Genomic DNA, 17,926 nt, shown 5'->3' with positions numbered 1-17,926 from the left:
TTTGATAATGCAATTGGTGTGATTGCTATCACTTGAAAAGGATTAATCTAAATGTCAGTAGATTTTATTCAATTAATTGATTTGAAACAATAGATCAGCCTCTAATATAGAGTTTTCTAACCCCAAAGTATTGATTACAAAAGATCTCTAGAATCTTCTAACAGTACACTCAATATCCTATTAACATCACTCCCTCTCAAGTTGGTGAATGGATTTGTGCCATTCCCAGCTTGCATGTGAAATCATGAAATTGCTCAGTTGTAAAACCTTTTATAAATAGATATGCTAACTGACGCATAGATGGGACATAAGAAGTAGTGATAAGGCCACTACCGAATTTCTCTTTAGAGTCTTGATGTAGCTCTATCAGTTTTTTTCAAATTTATCAGTTCCTGAAACAATTATATCATCAACATAGACTAAGAGTAGATTAAGTTTACATTCCGGTAAGGTATGATGAACAAGTTATGATCACCTTGACCATGTTATTATCCCAAAGCACACACGGGGTGAATGCTTAAGTCTTTAAAACTTTCTTTAATATGCACATTTTATTCCCCTCTTCAATAGATCCATAACCTAGAGGACTTACTGTGCAGACTTCTTCCTCTAAATTTCCATACAAGAGTTTTTCTCACTTCAAATTGTAGTGATTCCCAACCAGAATAAGTTGTCCATAAGAGAATGATTCTAATAGTATTCATCATAACCACTGGAGCAAATGTCACCTATTAATCAACATGTCACTTATTAATCAACACCACAAGTCAAAGTATATCCTTTAGCAACCAATCTTGCTTTGTAATGGTCTGATGTGCTATTAGATTTATACTTATCATAATAAACACAATTGCATCCTACTGCCTTTTTATCTAGTGGTCTATCAACAAATTGTAATGTGTGGTTCTTTACTAAGGCACCCCATTTCTTTATTCGAGGCTTGAACCTAATTCTCATCCTTCAATGCTCCTTGAACTAAAGACTCTAATTCCATCAATGGGATAGAGGAAAATCTGGTGCTGCATAGAAAGATATTTAGTGGTCCCAAAATGAGAAATAGAATACTTGGTACAGGATAAAGTTCCTTTAATCAATGCTCGTGATCAAGGTCAAGTTCACAATTAATATTCAAGTATTTTCCAAAGGTTCAAGTATGTTAGAAGAAGCAGCACTTCCCCGTGGCGTTTGAGCTGTTATTGAATCAAGTTAGGTTGCTTTTGTCTCCTATGGTGTTTGTATATTGAAGAAACTCTCTCAACAACTAATTTTTGGAGCTAATCCTGACTCATGAAAAAAATTGACTTTGCTAGGAGTAGCTTCAGCGACATCCATATGAGATGTGTAAAGAGAAATATTTTACGCATTGGATCTTGCAAATTAGATTCAAGCTCTATCAAAGAAAAAAGTTGCCTTTTCAAGTAAAAACCTAGCAACTCACCCTACACAACCTTTTTCTTCGTTTTCTCTCTATTCCCAGAAGCCATGAAAGTCCATTGGTAAGAGTGTTCTCTCATACACTCAAGGCAGCAACAAAAGGGTTCAATTTTTCTGTTTCAGTGGTTTGCACAAGTTCAAACCTTCTAGGCAGTGCATTTTTATTTTGGGGTACCAGGGTTTTTCATTCAAGTAGCTTCTTCTTTGTAGGTTGATTGACATGCTTCCCTTCCTGTGTTATTGTCAGTGCTATTTCTCTTTGTACCTTTTATGTTTATTTTTCTATTGCATACTGTTTTGGTTATATAACTAACTGGTTCAGTTAGTTATTTATAACAAACACTTTTAACTGTCTATTCTCTGGTCTCAAATATAGGACTTGTGTAACAGAGAATACACAAGTTTTCAGTTAGAGTACTCGTTCATTTTACAATCAATAAATGATTTCTTTCTAATTTAATACTTAAAAAGTTAAGTTTAATTAAGCATTTAAAGTGTTTATAGGTAATGTTTTAGTATTTATGCTACTGGATTTGCATATATTATGTATAATCGATGAAGTACTCAAACCTTGAGGTTGTCCCATCAAATTAATTAGTCTCCTGGGTTGGACTCTCCCTTTCGTGCTTATGTCCTAACAACTAGTACTTCCTAGTGCTTCCACCGAGAGGTGGGCACCATGGACGTTGGTCCTCAAAGAGGGTGACAATATTAGGAGCTCCAAATTAAGTAAGATGAGCTCCTTTAATATGGTGAGTGAGCCTCGAGGCTTCCTAATGGACTACTTTTGGATCAGCTCTACTCTTCTACTTAAGTCCTAACAAGATCACACAAATATAATCTTCTGACCCCTTTTCAATCTCAAGTTACACATTTGGTGAAAAAGAATTGAGACTGTATCTAGAAAATTCATATTAAAGATGGACTCAGTCAATAAATAAATTCTGTTTTCTTCTGATCCTAACACAGCTTCTATCATTTTTTATATAGTAGCAAGCTCATGGAACTTCTCAATGCAGATATGTTTTACGACTATATATAAACATTTTCCATTGGTTAAAATTACATCAGGATTACAAAAAATGTACAAAGCCATTCACAACATTCACTGACAAACACAAAGAGCAAGAAGAGAAAGGGAAGAAAGAAAACAAACTGATGCATGATAAATAGCCCCTTGTAAGCGCCTATGCCAGGTTTTCATTGATTCCTCAGATTCACAACGTAAAATTAGTGCATTTGTGTCCTCGACAACCTACAACCAATCATTTAATGATTGCTATTAGTAGAAATTCAAACCTTCATTGAATGAACAGAAAGCTGCCTTCACTGGGGTCTGGACAACAGAAAAAAATAAAAATTACCTTATTGTTGGATCGTGTAGGACTACAAACAACCAAAACGTGTTGTACATTACCAACAAGCTCTTGTGAAACCTCAGATACCTGTTTCCCTCGTAGGCTATGACAATAAGATTACATAGGCAGTTAATAGCATATATAAACCAAGAGAAGATGCAGAAAACAAATTAAAAAAACACTTTAACCAGATTCTTCAGAATAAGAAAGAAACACTTTATTAGACACAAAACCAAATGTACAATTTTTGTTTGTCATTTCACTGTACTTTCAGTAACATCTACTCTTTTAAGAGAGTTTACCAGTTGCTGACTCAGTAGCACGTAACTACAGCTTACATTTATAAGTCTTCACCCTTTGTATTATTTTTCTTTGTTAAGAATCAAATTAAATATTCCGAATCTTATTATAATAAGTTTAGTTTATAGGAATGAATATCTCTTTTGGTGAAAACATAAATATCCTCTTATGATGTGTAACGAAGACAATAAGGCTATATAGTTATGCATTTCTATCGTATTCTAACACAGCTTTCTGCTCAAACTGTATCTATTTTCTATCCTTTAACATGATATCTAAAGCCCAAAGAGAAGTCTTTAGAAAACTTTCTCTGCCCAGCGGACCCACAGTCCCTGGAGATCATTTTTGGTGTGTATATGTCCAATAAATATTGAACAACAAATATAAACAGTTCTATCATTTTAAAAAAAAAAGTTTTAGACTACTCCTGACAAATAATATCCTATTACGTGGACAATTCTATATTATAATAACAATACCAAAGCTAACTGAAGAAACTGATAGCAATCCTTAAATGTAATAGATGCAAATTCTAGTAATATAGTATGATAACAAGACACAAAGAAAGGCATTTGTACCTGGTATACTGTTTATAAGATCTAGAGTCAGGACTTTCAAGTACATAAAGAAATGGCCCAACCAAGCAGAAGTATCTCCGCTGCCACAAGGCCTCCCTAACTCCCACACCCTGTTACATTTTTATAGAAGATACATGATATAAGTATAACAGATTATGATGGAATTACATAGACAACAAGCAAAACTAGAGGGTCTGAAAGAGATCAAGTTTAACCTTCCAAGTTAAAAGAGACAACCACCCTTCAAGATCAGCCTGATTCCAAGGACGAAGCAACTCAGAGCCGTCACCATCCTCCTCCTCAAAAATCTTTATCACATGCATCAGCCGATGATACCGAGCTGGTGAAAAATGAAAGGCCAATGATGGAAGCCTCACAGCAAGACGCGTTGCAGGATAATATGGAGTCTCTAAACGAATCTGACCACAATGAAGAAAAAAAGTAGGAATGCTTCTTATCATAAGAAATTCTAACAGCTCAAGAGTTTTACCTGTTGAAGTTGTAAGATGACTCCACACTTGTCAATAATTGGGAAGAAACTAGTGTTAGTAGAATGGGCTGACTTATTCAGAGAAACTTGACTCCAGTGATAGTCCCCATCAAACAAAAATGCTGATACATCACTTAAGACCAAATCAAATCGAAGGTACATATTATCCTCGGCCGATTCCTGCTGTTTATCATCCTGAATAAATATTTTACAGTTAGCAGATTAAAAAAGTTCAAAAAATAAAAAGACATTACAAAAATTATCAGGAGTGTCCACCTGTGTACGAATCATCAAGTTCCCTAGGTCTAGTAAAAGCTTTGTAGCATGGGTATGGTCTGGACAAAAATCAGTAGGAATAGTAATCTTGGGAGCTGCAATATCCAAATCCAATGAAAACCTAACAGATAAATAACTAGAATTAGAAAAAAGCTTCTCAAGATGAAACCCTCTGGTTTGAGGAACGGTTACATGCTGGAACAACAAACTATAAACGAAAATCCAGAATAATTTAGTATTACAAAAATTTTCACAAAACATTTTCATTTCCTTAACATCTTCCACTTTGAGCTGCTTAAGTAATTGTTTTAAATATATGGTAGTTTTTGACCTAGATTGGTGACATTGTGAAAGGATCTGACAATTATATTCTATTTATTAATTCTTAAAGCTAACAACCTATCAGTAACAGATTAGCCAACAACAACTTTGGAGTTGCCTTTAGTTTCATTTAAAAAAAAAAAAAAGGTTTTCATTACAAAAAGGGGATTTCTAGCGACCCAATACACAAACTAACAATCACAAGGAGCATTAAAGACTAACTTATCACATTTACAACAAAAGCAATGTCTAATTGAGTCATTTTAACGTGGTTAAGTTTATCAATAAATGTCTCAATGTGGCATGACTGTTCATCCTAACAAGATAGGAGTTTTACATTGGAATCCATTAGAGTGTCACTAGGTCACTAGGTCACAATGTGGCATGCTTCTTCAAGTATGACTAAAGCATGCTTGATTTAGTCATAGAAACACCTGTATTAGATTGAGCAATCACTCCCTAAAAAGATTGAGAATGCCTAAATCTTTTCTCTAAATATGGTGTCCTACTTAAGATTGTGGATACAAGCCAAATCACTTCTTGCATAGACAACAAGATCACCTTCATAGACAACAAAGTAAACAGAGAAGCAGTACATCCTAGACCAATGATTAAGTTGGGTGAGTTGCTAAACCAATGGAGCACCCCAGTGCAAATATATGATCAGATATTATGAGAGCCCAAAACAGAAGATGGTAAAATATCAAAGGTTCATTAAAGTTTATTTATCCATTCTACACTAGGCCAGACAAGCTTATGCGACGAATCTGTTCAGTCAAGAGAACCAATAAATCCTAGGGCAATGATTAAGTTGGGTAAGTGGGTTGCTAAACCATTAGAACACCCAGTGCAAAACCATATGATAGGAGAATGAGAACCCTAGAGTGAAAATGGTAAAATATAAAAGGTTTGAGGAAAGTTTATTTATCTATTCTACACTAGGCTAAACAAAGCTTATCCAATAAATGTGTTCACTAAATTTATGCATGCTACAGTATATAAAGGCAAGAGCAAAAAGTATGCTACTAACAAAGAAAGAGGGGAGAATGTCCAAGGAGATACACACAAATCCATATAATGGGGAACCAATCATTGATCAAAGATCCACACCAAGATACATGTTTTTTGGAGCAGCCAAATGAAGTGGCAAGGTCAATTATGGAGGCAAAATTTTTAGTTAGAGCTTAAAGGGTTTGTGAACTTTGGATAGAGATCATTCTTGATGACCTTACACTATAATATGAAGCAACTTTGTGACAAATCCACAATTAGCATTTCACGCAACAAAGTACAACAAGATAGAACAAAGCATATAGACATGTGCAAACACTTTAATAAGGAGAAACTAGATAGTAGTTTCACAGCTATAGAATAGACCCCTTCAATGCTTTAATTGGTACATATTCACCAAGAAACTTCCCAAATAACAGTTTCAAGATCTCAATTGCAAGCTAGGAACAACATATGTTCATTCACCAATGGAGAGTGTCATAAGAATTACCATAATCAACAAAGATTTGAATTTTAATCCTCCTGTTCAAATTTCTTTGAATTTATTACCTAATTTCCAGTAATTAGGGCATATTTGATTTATAGAGATTCTATTCAACATCATTTCCAATATATCCCTTTTAAATTAGATTAGATTAGAATCCACTAATACTTTCATATTACCTTGTGTATTATCAAGCCATAATATTCAGAGATTCTTTTCAATTTCAAGTAAAGAGATGGAATCGAACCACAACCACAGTGAGAAGGATCAAATCACTAACACCACATATAGAATCAGTAAAGAATTGAGCTAAAATTGGAGGCATTAGTCCATGTAGTTATTTATACAATGTACATTAGTTCCAAGAGGACCCAATCAGCACCTGTAAATGAGTGATAGAACAGTTTCTTACTTGTGGCTCACACACATAATAGAGCAAGAGAGAATATAACCTGGCATGATCCTTTAATGCTCTGTTCATTTGCTGTTGTGCAGTGCGCTTCACCTCATCAATTGTCATCTAGGAACAATGATATATGCTAATTAGAACATCCTTTTCAACAAGATTAAACAGAACTTTCTAGCAAGTCAGAAATAAATTCCATTTTTTAGCATTAGAAAATATGTCAGCAGAAATAAAATGAAAAGATGAACATAGACAGTACAATGAGAGCTTCAAATATAGGGAAGCTGGTAAAACTAAAATCCATATGGTTTTACTGATCCTGTTTTCAACCCAGCTTACTACCATTCAAGATAAGAGAGTTTTCTCAAGTTTAGAAGAAAATAATTTATCTCTTGTTTAGTCTCATTACATACATATGATATACATATATACATTAATTGGATAAATTTGGAAACAAGCACTGCCTACTCTAGGAAACAAATGCCTGAGATTGTGGGATTGATATGCTAGTAATAAAATCAAGATATAGCCAATATACAGAATTAAAAACAAGAGAAATCGAATCTGAAACCTCTCAAAATATCTCAACAAGTTTGGACTTCAGATTTTTCAACTTTTCCCTTGCCCATTTTCATTCCAATTCCTCCCTCTCTCCCCACCAGACATTTTTGAGTAACAAATTAGCAAATCAAAATGTCCCTTTTCAGATAGTTTCTACGGGTTAAGTCTAAAGGCTTTGGTAAAAATGAAAAAAAAGTTCATTGGCTTTCATTATGAAGTTTTTTGCTTTTTGCAGTTCTGGTTCATTTGATGGGAGAAGAACGCTCTTATCTTTCACAAAGTCTCACCCCTTATCCTTCGTAATCAATATACAGAGTCCAGGCATCATAGTTAATATACAATTCCAGCTTTGAATTTTAACATGTTCCCAAATAGCAGAGATGTTAAGTCAAATAATACCTGCACTGCAGCTGCAGTTTCTAGTGCTATTGTCTGACTTACAGCAGTATTACTTCCAAAGAATTTCACAATTTGATCAATGCTGTCCTTCAAGTACTGGCCAAACTCCAAAGACAAATCAGTAAACAAGTAAAGCAAACAAATTAAAAGTCAAGTAGAGGAAGGGAGGAAAATGACAAACTGCATACAGTCATGTAACATGGAGAAGCTTTGGCAACCATCCTCCAGTCCACATTATCATCAAAAGGTTTGTAATGGAAGACACCAACTAATGAATCATAGGAAGTCGCACTCTGAATGGATGTGAAACAAATATTTCAGATATCACAACTTGTATTATGAGCATAAAAATAAAAGATGCAGAACATTAACGTCAATGACAGCCAGACCTCAGCAAGGAGACCTCTCGGTGATGATAATTTGTATGAGCCCAACTTAATGTCAAAGACCTTTGTTTCTGGATAAAGCTTTATTGAGCAACTAAGGTCTTCACATGATAATTCAGCAACGGACTCTTTGGTTTCACCTATAAGCTTTGAAGCATTATGATTCATGTGAACTTCCACGAAAGTATGAATAACATCCGCCTTGCTATTTACAGCCAATTGTCCATCGTCGCCCTCCTTATATCCTATTATTTTATTTAACTGGTTCCAGTCCTCTTCACTGAAATTGAATTCATCACTTTCCTCTTTAGGGGATTCACTGGTCCTGTAGCATGATCATAGATGAGCTTCACAGTAAAATCTAAAACAAAATTCATTAGTTAGTTACTGATACAGGAAAATATCTTAAGACAAGACTTCACCATCCAAATGACCACCAAGATTTCTGTGCTTTCTGCTTCCTAATGTTATGGTTTGACTCTGCCGATTGTTCCACAAACTTGTGAGCCAACATTCTGCAAATATATAATACTTCAAGGTCAAAGAATAAAACAAGAGGGTTCCAAGGTCTAATATATGAGTAACATATAACATGCATAAAACTTTTGATTAATCCCAAACATGTGGATTCCAAAGTTGTAAAAGTGCATGTGAAGGAAGAGACATTTGATGCTCATACATTGAATTAAAAGAAGCATCTATAGATCTTTCTTTATAATAATACAGTTTCCAAATCATACACACCAAAACTCAACAATGTACCAAGGCAAAAAGCGATCTTGCCTGCTCAGATGAAGTAAAATCAATATTACCGGATCCAGGAGTCAGAATTCTTAATAAAAAGGTAATGAAAACTGCAAAGATGCTTTTTACTAATTTCTAACCAATGATTCATTAAATTTTTTAAAATGTATGTAGATGTACATAGACTGTGGTTATGATACTATAGTTGAATCTATTATAGGCTCACATATCCTTGTTTATTCATATAATTAATTCAATATTAATATTAAATACTTACATATCAAAACAAACAACGTACCTCCATTGCAATATAAGTTCAATATCAAGCTCCCGATCTAGGTCTTCAATCTCTTTGTTGCCACTAATTGTAACCTGAGTGGGATCAGATTTAAGTAGTGAAGCATACAGAGAGATATATCTCTTCCGCAAGCTTGCATATCTTAAAACTTGCTCCCATGACATTTTTCCACTGACAGAAGCATGATATCCATAGTCAATGAAATATGAACATTAAACATGATAAAAAAAAAAAGATCAACTATCACCATAGATGCCACAAAGCTCTACTATTAGTTTTCAAAAATTTAAGTACAGCATTCTGAATGTCGAAGCAGCAAGCTTAAGAGGATGTTGGTTTGATGAGAAAATAACAAACCAAACATCCTCTGAACTTTATTGAAGATGAAGGTTGAGAAATAGACCGAAGAAAGCTGAGTGGAAATTTCAGAACTGCATCTTCCTAGTACTGCTTGAGAAACTACCCCTTAAAATTTGAAAAGCAGCATAAAGATGAAAAAAATAAAAATGTAATCCAAGAATAGTGTCATAGTTACTTAATAGTAAATAACGTTGTAAAGTGGAGTTACTTATGCAAGTTACACTCCCTGTCTACAGAAATTGGATACAAAATTTAGCTTGGCAAAAGACAATAATCGGAAGATTCAAATACCTTGCCTTCTTTATCTGGTCAGATACAGCTCTGTATGCGTATTTCCACCAAGACCTGGAATCAGCTTTTACTGGCACCAGTGGACGATAATGTGCATACTTTAGTCGTTGATTAAATGCAGCAAAGTTGTCTGCTAATTTCATGATATCCCCATATCCATCCTACAAAGAAAAAAAATGCAAAGGTTATCTACAAAAACAAACACAATCTCCAAAGACAAGACAAAACTAGTCAAATGAACCTTGGATATGCTGATTGTAACATCGTCTAAGTTCACCACAGCCTTCTGTAAAGGATTTTGGCTATCAGCAACTTCAGTTGGCAGTAGCTTGGAGTACTTTGCCTTCCCAGTCACTGGTTGCAGAATGTACGAATGCTTTCTTAACAAATTATCAGCTGGCTTCCCATCTTTAGTGCCATACTTAAATATCTGAATGATTTTATAAGAAAATCACTGTCAAGAAACTAAGAAAAGAAGATAATAAAATTACAAGGAAAACATAATAAAGTTACATTGTTCAGTCTTTTCCAGTGCAATGATTTTCAAGTTAATATAATAAGCATCATTGTTCTTCCTTTCTACCTGGTAATATTAGAAGGTGCTACTCCTTTTATGCTATTCTTGTTATGTATGGGGAACTTGTTACTGAATTTTTTATGGGGTTAGATGGTTTGTAACTTTTATTGATGAGTTCCCATAACATTTCGAGTGAACCCTTTCGTGCCAATCTCGATATGTGTCTGTATCGAGCTTCCCCNGGGCCGGGGCTTAGAGAGAGTTGTTTCTAGGTATTCTCTACCTACCCACCTGTGTCTCCATCTCCGGCCAAGGCCAACCGAACTATTCATCTTTCTTTCCATCCCCACGGCCCCCGACCAGCAATTGCAAATGAACACCCACTTGCATAACCTTTCTCCGTTCTGTAGAAATGGATTGCGAGTTGAAACTTTGCTTGCCCACGAATAGTACTAGGTCGTCAGCAACTTAGACGAATAGTCTTTTATCCTACGCCTTCCCACTAATCCATAGAAGAGTCCTGTTTGGAGTGAGATCTGCTTGACGGGTGCGCAATTTACTATTCATATTACATAGATCCTAGCCTTGAACAAGGATTCGGATCCCTATTGCTTGACGGGTGCGCAACTTACTATTCATATTACATAGATCCTAGCCTTGAACAAGGATTCGGATCCCTATTGCTTGACGGGTGCGCAACTTACTATTCATATTACATAGATCCTAGCCTTGAACAAGGATTCGGATCCCTATTGCTTGACGGGTGCGCAACTTACTATTCATATTACATAGGGCCAATGCCATGCATCCGAGCAGGCACTGGTCAGAACTCAGCACCAACATACCTTATTAAACAAAACTTTTTAGTTTGTCTAACATTTCACGTCATTTTCTTTTCTTTTTTTTTCAAAAATCAGTTTTTTAATTCCATTAAACAAATCTGGTCAGATAATGGACCGAGTATGTTAACCTGGATCTAAGGATCATGCATGATCTCACCTAATACACCCCTACCAACAAAAATGGGTCAGATAATTTAAACATAGAGTACGACAGAGATAGCTATAAGAGTAATCAATGTTGAGTCAGCACTAAAACAACCAGTAATTAACTTGTAACTAAATATAACAGAAAAGCTAAACATTGAAATGAAAGTGAAATGCAAAATGCACAATACAGTTAATACCGGCTGATACAATATCTCCAATTGCATGCAAGGAAATATTGGCATGACAACTGTCACTAGAAAGATGACAAAGAAAATGATTAAGGAAGTTTGAACACAAGCAAAAATGGGCATTGAAGGCACCAAGAAAAATACTCAAACATTAATTTAAAAGGGGGATATCATGGAGAGCTATGTCACTAAAAATCTGGTCTTCAATAAAGCCTTATAGCACCATGTGATCCATGTAATGTACCTCACCTAGTAGAAACACCTAGTGGGATAAGGTTATTATTGTTGTAGTAATATTTACAGGAAAAGGAAAGAACCACTTTTTAATGGATCAGGATAAAATAACAGTGACACTGAGTCATTAAGCGATTACAATAAACAGGCATAACCACACCCCCAAACATCTTAGACAGACCATGATCAGAAGCCCACCAATTTCCCTACCCTTCTAGAGAACCAAGTTGGAACAACTCCTCTCCTCTCGGACAGCAAGAATATCAACATTAATCATAAATGTTAGATATATTAGATTATTAGATATCTTATCTTTATTTTTTATCTTCAGTTACTTTGTTATTATTCTTTATTTGTATTTTGGACTTAATCCATATTTTCTTTATTATAAATAAAGTACCTTACGTATACTTTCTACACAAGGAAGATTAATCTCATACATAGTTTTTTACTATATTCAATATGGTATCAGAGCATAAGGATCTTTCGAAAAAATTGTCACCCTTATCCACTACAACCATCACTACTATCAAAGTTGTCATCGTTGTCACCATCATTTGATCTTTAGTGACTAAAAGGTTCCTTGTGGGATGAAAATTGATGCTTAGTTATGCATCATTCTCAAGAGTACCCTTCACTCTTCTTTAAAACAAAATTTTTGTTTCTATGGCACATGTTCTGAAGTCTAGAAATAAACCAAATTATTATACACCAATTATACTTAACATTTTTATGGTGTTTGTCTTGATTTTTTCAATGTTGTTGTTCCTCAGCATTCGGACTCTATGGCTGATTATATAGGTAAGATTCATACTCTTTTTCATGAATAAAATGAATTATTGTCTCCTGCCTCTACTATTGCCCAAGAAATAGAGCAATAGTCAAAGTTCTTCATGATATTAGCATTACATAAACCTTCTGATATATATTTCCATGTCTGTGATCAACTTTTGGGTTCACTTGCTGTACCCAATATGACTTCTGTTTGTTCAACTCTTTGCGGCTACCAAGGAAACCCATCAATAAGACACTTGCTTCTGCTAATGATTCCTCTCCATTAGCAACATCACGATCGCAATGCCCGAAAAAACACATCACAAGTGTGACTATTGTATTTTTCGGCTTAGTCAATATTTTCTTTATTATAAATAAAATACTCTGTGTGTATTTTTTACACAAGGAAGATTAATCTCATATATAGTTTTTCACTATATTTAATAATAAAAATAGCAGCATCATGATAACCAAACTAGCTACTATACCCAAACAAATTACTCTTTAAATACGTGATAAATATTGAAAAAGAAAAGGACTTTAAAGAAGTAAAAAAAAATAACAATTCTATGTATATCCATAACCGTCCCTCCCTGTCCCCTCCAGCTTACATACCTGAAACCACTCTGAAGGGAGCAAATCTTCCCATGTTTTGTTAACATGCCATGGTATAATATTTGAATCTAGATAAACTGCAAGTCGATCGAGTTCAACAGACTGCAAAGCAATGTAGAAAGAAGACATTAACAAAATGAAAAAAAAAAAAAAAAACACTAGCAAGTACCAGATGTATTGATCATTACATACACAAAACCATTACTTCCTTTCAGAATTTATGTTTCACAGGCAAGGAAAAAAATTCATTGAAAGAAAATGAAAATTTAGATAACCTTTCTTTGTTCCAAAGCATGATATACTTTAAAACTTAATCAAATGAACAAGCATCTTAATCGTACAAAAGGATTTCATCATTACAGCCAATATAAGTCACATGAGAACCTTTTGAATGCGATCTAGTGCACCTCCAGTAATAAAAGTCTCTTTCCCGGTATCATCAACTGTCACAGCAGAGAGTTTATCCAGCATAACTCCAGCTGCAAATGGTTGTCCTGGATTGCTACAAAGCAAAATATCAGGCTATAAAAGGGTATAAAAGGCTGAGAGATCTAATTTCCATTCACAAAACATTCCAAAATTTTCTACTACCTCTCACTATCCTCGTATCTGATGTGAATATTAGAAATTGAAAGCTTCAAGTTTCCAATGATGGTGCCAATGAGGGATCCCAACCATGATTGATTCTTGAGATTAAAGAACAAGAGACATGAGTTAATATAAGGTATTCTTAATCATACAGAAACTTGCAGGCATAGGTTTACACAAAGAGACATGAGTTAATATACGGTATTCTTAATATAAGGCAAATTTGTTACCAACTTTCATGCGAAATATTTTGTTTGGGGTTTAGGGGTGAGGCTGGAATTTGTCCTTCAACTCTGGGACAGTTTTGATTGTTAACATATACAGATTTTGACAAGAAACAATTAAAAGTTTTGTGACAGTGGTGCAGTTTTGGCAGTCCTCTGGTGAAACTTATAGGTATATGTATTATATTTCATGAGTGTACATGTATTGTGAAAGTATTAAGTGTGTTTGTGATGTTTGAACTCAGCTACGGCCTAATCAGCCGCTGACCAGCCATTGTGACAATTAAGTTGAGTTAGCTAGGAATTAGGACAGATGCAGCCCCTATTAGGGGACTAGAGCTAGTAAGTTATCAAATTGACTACTGAGAATAACTATATCGATCAAATGCACAACATAAAATTTTCACACTTTCATAATAATATTCATTTTTTCTGAAACTTCTCTCCCACTCTCTCTTCAACGTTTTAGTTGGAGCCTCTTTCAAAATTGTCTTAATTTGTAGCCTCAAGTGTTTAGCCCCACATTAACTAAATGTGTCATTAAAATAAAACATGCACAGTCCTTAGCTTACAAGATGCTTATAGGGCTGAGTAGCTCTAAAACCCAAATTCTAAAAAAACCTGGAGGGAGCAAAGTTCTGTGTATTTATCCAGCGATCTACCATTTCAATCGTGTCCAAAAAATGAGCAGATGAACATAAAGTTGGGTGGATATATCGTGCAGGACACAATCCAAAGTGAAAGTCTACTATTTGTTTAAAAAAAACATTTATAAAAGTGAAATTCATACCATTTCTGATTTTAACTGTTGTGATTTCTCCCAAAGTTTCAGTTCCATCTCCTGTTGCCAAATGGAAGAAAAGTGAGCTTCCTCAAATAAACCATCTTCAACCAAAAGTGAGTACACTTTATCTAACTCTTACTTCTGAATTCTTACCTGTATTCGGCTCTTCTTAGCTTCTTGGACAGCATCCTCACTACATCCCTCAACTTGAGTTGCAGGTTCAGCTAGTAAGAAAATGCGATCCAAATATACTAGGACTGGATCTTGACCAAGCCTACTCCATGGAACCTTAAAAGAAACACAATCATCAAATGTGACCATCAGTCAAGCAGAAAGAAATATTTGACTTCTGCTAAATGGGTGCATGATGAATGAGAAACTATTTCGATAATGAACTTTTACCACAATCCACAACAAACCAAGAGGCCTGCATCTCTGTTTGTCTCCTACCAATAGATATATAGAAAAGAAACAAGCTCTTACAGCTTCGGCAATTACAATATGCCCATGAAATTATAAAATAAAGAAGATAAATAGGAAAAATCATTCCATTTACGCTGAAATAACCCCAAAGTCCCTCTCTTTTCAACTGTGAAAAGAAGAAACCATAAAGTATAAGATAATTTTAGTTAATCAAAAGGAAAGAATGCTATTGAACCACCTATTACATTGCTAAACAAATATCAGATAATATAAATTAGAAAAATGAGAAATAAAACAGTTGGTTACACCCCAAATTAATCACACAAATAGGAGAACAAAGCTGGCAAATGAAAAATTATACAGAAAACATAATTCAAATATAGTACTTTTGATGAGCTACTATTGTATAAATTAAAGCTATCATTTCTTCGTTAAACATGATCAAGGCTCAAAGTTCCCATTTGTTCATCTAAGCTCTTGTTATTTCTTTCTAACTCAGTCTTGTTTTCCTTTATGTCCATCCTTGACCAAAGAGGTTTGCAGTAGAAGGAAAGAGAGTCTGATGGAAGCTCTCTTGGAATTCAATCACGAACAGCCTCCAAGTCCAGAGATGGCAGCGGAATGATGAAGGAGATGAAGTTTGAATTGCACTGAAGGTGTTTGTGAAAATGTTTGGGCGAGTTTTGGATATGGTGTTGGTAGAATTATAGCTCAGGCAGCTTTCCTAAGGGGAAAGGAGCTATAGGATTCAAAGCTAAAGCTGGCAAAGTGTTTGAAATCTCTGCTCAACTCTCAAGTTCACCTTTGTGCTTTGTTATCTTGCACTTCCTCTAGCTCCTTTCCCCTTAGGAAAGCTCTCTGAGTTAGAATTCACCAATACACCATCACCAGCCTCTCTCAGACCTTCATCAAACACCTTGAATACACTTCATCCATCTTCATGGCTTCATTCATCCGCTGTCCAAATTTGAACCCGTGAAGCTTCTCCAAGCATGAACTCGGTGGAGGCTTCCATCAGAGTCAATAATGGCCATTCAATCTTACATAAATGGTCAAGAACAAAAATTAAATTAAAGTAAAATCAATCTTGGCTATCTATGCAAAGATTGAATAATAAAGATAGTCTCCTCCGACTCAATGGATGCATACAAACAGTATGAAAAATATACATATAACCATATTCAACATATTATATTTCTAAATTCTGAGAAGGTAGTTGATCCCCCACCAACCTGAAGTTTCACTGATCCTAGAAAACCTGCCTTAACCTTCACTGGAAGTTTTAAAGCATTCAGAGCCTCAGGCTTCAGCTGCATATTCTTCAGCTCTACATCGCCTGTTTCATGTGTAGGTAAAGATATTTCAGAAAAATTAATGAGGAAGATAAAAAGTAAAAGCGAGCAACTCTACATCCATAAACTCAGTAAAGATATGTTTGGAAGTTGAATTCTGGAGGGAAAAAGGAAGAAAGAATAAATTTTTCATTTCAAATAAATATCCTCTAATTTGATTTTATTTATGAAAGAAATAAAATTATAGATTAGGTTGGAAGTCCTAATATTTAGTTTATTTGTGTAAAAATGATATAATTCTCTTAGTTTAAAAATAAGAAATTTGTCCTCGTTTTCCTTCCCCTCCAAAACCATGTTCTCAAACGTACACGGAGTCTTCCAATAATGATTATTAATAACTAAGAAGCATATCTGTTTGCCCAGATGGACCTCACGAACAAAATTGACCACGAAATAGAATACCGCTAAATCAGGATTGCTAGAACAAATTACATTTGATTCTCCAACACATTTTGAGAAAGAGGAAATAAACATAAAAAATCCAATATAGCCAAATGCCTATTGTTGATAGTAGAATCATTTTACCCGTACCTTTTCCCACTCTCATTCAAAACTAAAGTGATTGGAGAACTAGGCAGAAAATCCACATTGATCAAAAACAACAGTTGCAGGCACAATTTGCAACTCGAACCACTAGCTCATACTCGCTACAGTTCTTCTGACACGATCAACAAATTAAACGCATGAAATTCAATTCGACAAATATAAACGCCGAAATTAGTGTCCACATTGATTGGAACAATGCAGAAGTTTCACAATCACCAAAAACAACAGTTCCAAAGACAGTTCGCTAGTCAAATCACTCGCGAAAAATCGATACGGTAGCCCTGGCAGGACGAACTGATTGAACACTTAGTATATCCAGTTCGACAAATATTAACGCCCAAATAACTAGGTTGATTAATTCAATGCAGAAATTTCACAGCCACCGAAAACAATAAGTTCAAACAAAATTAGCTATTCTAACGATACACGCACACTCGCTACGGTAGCTCTAGCGCTGCCAGCAGATTGAACACTTGAATTTCAATTCGACAAATTGAATTAAGACACAAACTCGTAGCCTCACTCTAATCTCAACTAGCAATCAAGTGTAAATAAGAAATAGCAAAGTCTTTTAGAAGGTAAAGAAAGTGATTAAGAAAATGAAATGAATAAATAAAAAAGAGTAGTTAGTCAAGATTTTGAGAACCTTTCCAGACACTGATCTTGAGTGCTTCTTTGCTGAGACCTCTCACATAATTGCCAAGATACCTCTGTAAGAGGTACGCCACCTGATCCTCTAGCATCTCTTGGCGGAGTGATCATATACACCGCACGACGAAGTCGATCGCGGCGGTTTCAGAGACGAAAACACGACGAATGACGATGGCGATGAGAAGGAAAAGAAGATGGAGAAACGGATATCGGAATGAGTGATTCGGAACTTGAAGGTCACGTTGTTGTCGCTTTGGCCCCAAAAATAAATATAAATATAAAATGAAATGAAAATGCTACTATTACTACTATCTTGCTCTGAAAGGTACTCCCAGAAAAGTCGA

At 35.0% G+C, this 17,926-nt stretch overlaps 1 protein-coding gene across 1 annotated transcript in view; it reads right to left on the bottom strand.

Moving 5' to 3' along the window:
- Positions 1-17,926, bottom strand: part of LOC106777074 — a 56,593-nt gene extending 38,667 nt beyond the window's left edge. Inside the window, exons 1-21 of the mRNA XM_014664592.2 lie at positions 17,578-17,926; positions 16,266-16,369; positions 14,764-14,898; positions 14,617-14,667; positions 13,606-13,700; positions 13,399-13,516; positions 13,015-13,116; positions 9,939-10,127; positions 9,698-9,858; positions 9,047-9,217; positions 8,427-8,519; positions 8,008-8,329; positions 7,807-7,911; positions 7,619-7,714; positions 6,705-6,772; positions 4,437-4,557; positions 4,161-4,355; positions 3,886-4,089; positions 3,671-3,780; positions 2,799-2,895; positions 2,591-2,689 (exon numbers count right to left, since the gene is read on the bottom strand). Coding sequence (XP_014520078.1) covers positions 2,591-2,689; positions 2,799-2,895; positions 3,671-3,780; positions 3,886-4,089; positions 4,161-4,355; positions 4,437-4,557; positions 6,705-6,772; positions 7,619-7,714; positions 7,807-7,911; positions 8,008-8,329; positions 8,427-8,519; positions 9,047-9,217; positions 9,698-9,858; positions 9,939-10,127; positions 13,015-13,116; positions 13,399-13,516; positions 13,606-13,700; positions 14,617-14,667; positions 14,764-14,898; positions 16,266-16,369; positions 17,578-17,674 — 2,733 coding nt within the window. The 5' untranslated portion in view covers positions 17,675-17,926. The remainder of the gene's footprint in view (positions 1-2,590; positions 2,690-2,798; positions 2,896-3,670; positions 3,781-3,885; positions 4,090-4,160; positions 4,356-4,436; positions 4,558-6,704; positions 6,773-7,618; positions 7,715-7,806; positions 7,912-8,007; positions 8,330-8,426; positions 8,520-9,046; positions 9,218-9,697; positions 9,859-9,938; positions 10,128-13,014; positions 13,117-13,398; positions 13,517-13,605; positions 13,701-14,616; positions 14,668-14,763; positions 14,899-16,265; positions 16,370-17,577) is intronic.

The sequence above is a fragment of the Vigna radiata genome, chromosome 11 (genome assembly GCF_000741045.1).
Source record: "Vigna radiata var. radiata cultivar VC1973A chromosome 11, Vradiata_ver6, whole genome shotgun sequence".
Lineage (NCBI taxonomy): Eukaryota > Viridiplantae > Streptophyta > Magnoliopsida > Fabales > Fabaceae > Vigna > Vigna radiata.
Note: the sequence above shows the minus strand (reverse complement) of the source record. Positions and strands in the feature narration are given on the sequence as shown.